The sequence below is a fragment of the Lepidochelys kempii genome, chromosome 9 (assembly GCF_965140285.1).
Source record: "Lepidochelys kempii isolate rLepKem1 chromosome 9, rLepKem1.hap1, whole genome shotgun sequence".
Lineage (NCBI taxonomy): Eukaryota > Metazoa > Chordata > Testudines > Cheloniidae > Lepidochelys > Lepidochelys kempii.
Window position 1 is genome coordinate 61,357,780 of NC_136388.1, and position 6,000 is coordinate 61,363,779.

Genomic DNA, 6,000 nt, shown 5'->3' on the forward strand with positions numbered 1-6,000 from the left:
TGTGGACAGGTGCAGCCACCTCATGTACAACACAGGAGAAGTCCTGAGTGGGCTGGACCTGCAGGTGTTCCAGCTGCTTTGTGCTGCTGGAGTGAACCTGGGAACTGGGCCCCTGCCATAAGAGCTGAGTGCCTAGACTGGCAGCTGATGTGGGTGGCTCATGGACAGCTTAGGCCATACCAGCCGCAAAGCTCCGTGCACAGAGGGGAGCAACGGCATATTGTGGTCTGTGCCAAGGGCCACAGCAAACCGCGGAGCTGGGCTGTGAGAAAGACCCTGCCCCATGCAGGCAAAGTGAGCAAGCTCAGCCAAGACACTGATGCTGGTGGCTACGTTTGGCGGAGGATTTGGAGTAGCTGTGCACTCGATATGGTACTGTGGACACAACATACTGCTATACCTTCAGGGGCTGCTCTGAGACCCAGGGCAATGAGCACTCAGCTACTTTGCGGAGCAGAACAAGCGAGGGCTCCTCCCACTCCTCCCCTTAGCTGCTGCATCGGGGCTTGGAGCAGTGTTTAGCTGGGAATTTGCTGCTGCAGGACCTTTTGAGCCTCATGTCACAGCTGTGGGATGTCAGACAGACAGTGCTAACGAAGGAGGAATTGATCACGCATTCAGCACCGCCTCACATGGGCTGGACTCAACCACCCAGGAAAAGGAGTGATTCCAAACAGCAGAGCCAAGCCGATGTCTCCATCCTAGAGCCAGGAGTTCGGAGCCCAGCTCCTGGACGGATGGCGAGGAGTGGGCAGGGACTGGCCCTGTGTTCTGCCCTCCACAGCCAGCGTTAGGGGAGTGGAGGAAGCATGATAGTGGTGACCCTGCGACTGTGATGGGGATACCTCATGCATTTGCTGTGTGTTAGCAGACATTGGTGGCTGAGACTGCGCCCAAGGATGAGGAGCGTGAAGAGCATGCTGGGCCTGGCTGGGAGGGTGTTCCCATTGTGCTCTGCGGGGAATGTGGAGACCGCACAGACAGCGCCTGCCCCTGGAGAGAGGGTCACAGAGTGAGAGTGAAGGAGCGGGCTGGGGAACAGCCAGCCCTGTTTAGAAATGAGCCCAACAGGCAGGTGCTGGGAATCAGCCGCCCCCAGCAGGACAGCACTGGGATAGTTCAGTCTAAAGCAGACTGTGAAGAGCTACAAAAGGATCTCACAGAGCCGGGTGACTGGGCAACCAAATGGCAGGTGAAATTCAATGTTGATAAATGCAAAGTAATGCCCATTGGAAAACACAATCCCAACTATACATCTAAAATGATGGGGTCTCAATTAGCTGTTACCACTCAAGAAAGAGATCCTGGAGTCATTGTGAGTAGTTCTCTGAAAACATCCGCCCACTGTACAGCGGCACTCAAAAAAGCAAACAGAATGTTGGGAATCATTAGGAAAGAGATAGATAATAAGACAGAAAATACCATAATGCCACTATATAATGCCATGGGAGTGGGGAGCTGAACGGGGCAGAGTGTTAATCGTGGTGGGGGGATGGGAGGCTGCACAGGACACAGCGTTAACGGCGGTGGAGGGGAGCCATCTATGCTAGGGCTGCTATCAGTGCTGGCAGCAGTAGGCTGCTGTCAGGAACCCCTTGGTGCAGCCAGCCTTTCATGCCCGCAGTCCCTGGCCTTTGGGAACACCCCAGTGGGGGAAGTGTCCCACAGAAACAGCCTCAGGCCCAAAGCTAGCAGGAGGAAGTATGGGCTGGATGAATGCACTATAAGGTGGGTAGAAAGCTGGCTAGATTGTCGGGCTCAACGGGTAGTGATCAATGGCTCCATGTCTAGTTGGCAGCCGGTATCAAGTGGAGTGCCCCAAGGGTCGGTCCTGGGGCCGGTTTTGTTCAATATCTTCATAAATGATCTGGAGGATGGTGTGGATTGCACTCTCAGCAAATTTGCGGATGATACTAAACTGGGAGGAGTGGTAGATACGCTGGAGGGCAGGGATAGGATACAGAAGGACCTAGACAAATTGGAGGATTGGGCCAAAAGAAATCTGATGAGGTTCAATAAGGATAAGTGCAGGGTCCTGCACTTAGGATGGAAGAACCCAATGCACAGCTACAGACTAGGGACCGAATGGCTAGGCAGCAGTTCTGCGGAAAAGGACCTAGGGGTGACAGTGGACGAGAAGCTGGATATGAGTCAGCAGTGTGCCCTTGTTGCCAAGAAGGCCAATGGCATTTTGGGATGTATAAGTAGGGGCATAGCGAGCAGATCGAGGGACGTGATCGTCCCCCTCTATTCGACATTGGTGAGGCCTCATCTGGAGTACTGTGTCCAGTTTTGGGCCCCACACTTCAAGAAGGATGTGGATAAATTGGAGAGAGTCCAGCAAAGGGCAACAAAAATGATTAGGGGACTGGAACACATGAGTTATGAGGAGAGGCTGAGGGAGCTGGGATTGTTTAGCCTGCAGAAGAAAAGAATGAGGGGGGATTTGATAGCTGCTTTCAACTACCTGAAAGGGGGTTCCAAAGAGGATGGCTCTAGACTGTTCTCAATGGTAGCAGATGACAGAACGAGGAGTAATGGTCTCAAGTTGCAGTGGGGGAGGTTTAGATTGGATATTAGGAAAAACTTTTTCACTAAGAGGGTGGTGAAACACTGGAATGCGTTACCTAGGGAGGTGGTAGAATCTCCTTCCTTAGAGGTTTTTAAGGTCAGGCTTGACAAAGCCCTGGCTGGGATGATTTAACTGGGAATTGGTCCTGCTTCGAGCAGGGGGTTGGACTAGATGACCTTCTGGGGTCCCTTCCAACCCTGATATTCTATGATTCTATGAAGCTGTGAGGTGGAAGGAGGGAGGCAGGCTGTGCTGACAAAGTTGCGGGCAGGGATAGAGAGTGGGTGAGGCCAGCAGGGGGAGGAAGGATGCTCTGCATGACAGGAGCTGCAGCAAAGGCTCTTGCCCTGCCCCAGTCCAGGCGAGCAGAAGGTCAGCACTAGGGGAGCAGGGAGGAGATTGGAAGAACAAGGCCTACGAGAGAGGCTGGACCAAGCACTGGGAAGTGCTGCTGAAATAACAGGGAGGGCTGGGGAGATGCGGGAGTGGTGGGTAGCTTACTGCTCAAACCACAGCAATGTGTGATTTTTTTCAGAGTAACAGCCGTGTTAGTCTGTATTCGCAAAAAGAAAAGGAGTACTTGTGGCACCTTAGAGACTAACCAATTTATTTGAGCATGAGCTTTCGTGAGCTACAGCTCACTTCATCGGATGCATGCTGTGGAAACTGCAGCAGACTTTATATATACACAGAGAAAATGAAAAAATACCTCCTCCCACCCCACTGTCCAGCTGGTAATAGCTTATCTAAAGTGATCATCAGGTGGGCCATTTCCAGCACAAATCCAGGTTTTCTCACCCTCCACCCCCCCCACACAAATTCACTCTCCTGCTGGTGATAGCCCATCCAAAGTGACAACTCTTTACACAATGTGCATGATAATAAAGTTGGGCCATTTCCTGCACAAATCCAGGTTCTCTCACCCCCTCACCCCCCTCCCAAAAACCACACACACAAACTCACTCTCCTGCTGGTAATAGCTCATCCAAACTGACCACTCTATGCTAGCTGCTGTAGGGGGCTGGCTACAGGATGCTGATACTGCCTGGAGGCCATTACTAGGAGGTACCTGCCTTTGTTATGTCCAGGCCTTTCCAGGGGCTGGCTGCAGGGAGCCCCTCTTGCTAACAGATGGAGGAAAAGGCTGGTGTGCAGCAGAACTGCTGTTGGTACTCCCGTCCAGACTAAGAAGGCTTGGGAGCCACAGCCACTCTGCCCTTGAGTGACGGCTTCTACCCTCCCAGCTGCTCACGAGCTCCAGGCTGGGCTCAAAGCTAGGCCTGGTGCAGCCCCAGACTCAGCTCTGAAATCAGTTGCGTCCAGTGCCCTGGACCGGAACAGCTGCTAGTGAGCTGGGCTGCTGTGCCTTGGTCAGTGAAGGCTCTGACCCTGTTCGCTGGGAAGGTGCTCAGCAACCCCTTGAACAAACAAGTGACCCTAGCAATGCCAAGAACAGCTGCAAACAAGCCACTCCCTTAGACAGCAACAGCAGGGCCCTGCCCAGGCAGCCCCAGCCCAAGCCCTGCTGGGTCCAAACAACGGAGTGCACACAGCCCCTCCTGAGCTCAGAGGGGCAGCAACACGGCACTCGGCTCCCATAAAACTGCACAAGGAGAGGCTGAGGCAGGCTGAGGCCAGACTCGTTTATCCTCTGCCCCGCTCCAGAGATGGCTCACTGCACGGGGAAGGCACTCCCCAACCCCGAAGTCCAAGGTGAACGGCCCTCCCATCTGGGGTGCTGATTACAGTGACTGACTCAACGTATTATCAAACATTAACCCACAGGAGGGGCAGGCTGGGTGCTCCAGCCAAGGCGTGTCCCTGTGAACATACAGGCCAGTGAGTGAGGCTGCAGCATGCGTGGTGGGGAGTGCAGGTGAGCGTAGGGGTGGGGGAGCAAGGCTGGCAGGTGCCTGGGGGGTGAGGAGCGAGCATGCCCATACCCCTGGGTGTAGGGAGTGAGACTAGGACAATGAACCCAGGTGTGTGGCTGTCCTGGGGGGAGGTGGCCTGCTCCGAGGTGGATTTTCTCAGGGCTGGAGATGGGCGAGGACCCACATGCTAATGTTCTGAGTGCCAGAGGCTGCAGGGCGGGTTGTGTCACTTCCTGGTTAATAGAAGGCTCTGCCCCAGGCAGGGCACATGAGCAAAGGATCCCAGCCACCTTTGCTATACATGGCCAAATGCCCCAAGAAAGCCCTGCTGGCTACCCATACTCCCAACCCATCCCCACCTCAGCACCTGCCCCCAAAGCACGCTTCACAACCAGCAAGGTCTCAGCAGAGCAAATCCCGCCCCCCCTAGCTCTGTCTCCCAGCCATGTACCTGAGGGCGCGCGGCCATGCTCCCGTGCACGGTCCCTGGAGCCCCAGAAGCTGTGCAGGAAGCGAGGGCTTCCCTGAGTAATCCTGTTTGAGCAGGATGGGGAAGTGGTGACATTCAAAAAGGAGAAGTACAACTTGGGCTTGTGCAAGTGAGTCAGCGAGCCGGGCGTGTCCCCGGGGCCCGCCTCCGGCTCCCCTCGCCAATGGCAAGCGCTGCAGACATGCAAATACCAGGTGAGCCGGATGACTGTGATCCACAGTGAGGGAAGGAGAGTGCGATGGGGAAGAAGCTCTAGTCACCCAGCTGCAGCTGTCATCATGCCTAAGATCTAGTGCCCTTAAGCTGCAAACTGAGTGAGGGGGACTGAGTGTGCAAAACAGAGGGGTGGGGGACTCAGCATGCACAGTGAGTGAGAGGGCAGAATGTGCACAATGCACCAGGCCCCTTCACCACAGAGAATCTCTGCACACAGCAGCACAAAACCCAGGGCTAAAGCAGAGCTCCAGCCACTGTACGGTGAGCACATGAAACAAGTCAGAGCCAGGGGCCAGAACTCTGAGCTACGCCCTGCACATGCTGCAGGGACCCTGTCCTCTTGAAGCAGGAATGTGCCCAGGTGTGCCCCTAGGGTGTGATTAGAGGGCAGATCCTCTCTTCCCATCACTAATATCTCCACCTATCCCAGGATGACTCTGACTAGTTCTGGGAGGCGTCTATGCTGCTGTAGTAGGGGCCATGACATCTCATGGGCCCCACTGAGGTTGCAGGGAGATGCTAATGTGGCTGGGGCAGATGAGAGAGCCCTGTGGGACTCTACCAGTGAGAACTCTACAGCTACTGCCCAGCTTGATCTCCAGGGGTTGTTTGGATGCTGGATCTGAAGCAACCTAGTGCCCAGCTGCCAACTCTCTGAGATGTATCCGTAGCAGCGCCTGGCCAGCTGCAGGGGCAGAATGCCCATTCATACCTGACTGCCAGCACAGGAGAGCCCACATCAAGTATTTTTCTGTTCAGTGCAGTAGCACTGGATCCTGTCAGCCCCACTCCTGCCCGCCCCACTCCTGCTCTCTTTGCTGCTGGGAGCCAGGGCCATTAAGCCACTT

At 54.9% G+C, this 6,000-nt stretch overlaps 1 protein-coding gene across 5 annotated transcripts in view; it reads right to left on the minus strand.

Moving 5' to 3' along the window:
- ELF4 (E74 like ETS transcription factor 4) overlaps window positions 1-5,001 on the minus strand; it is a 40,140-nt gene extending 35,139 nt beyond the window's left edge. For all 5 annotated transcript variants that reach the window (XM_073360645.2, XM_073360643.2, XM_073360646.2 and 2 more), the window contains exon 1: window positions 4,898-5,001. In XM_073360645.2, the coding sequence (XP_073216746.2) occupies window positions 4,898-4,915 (18 nt within the window). In that variant the 5' untranslated portion in view covers window positions 4,916-5,001. The remainder of the gene's footprint in view (window positions 1-4,897) is intronic.
- Window positions 5,002-6,000: the final 999 nt, after the last annotated feature.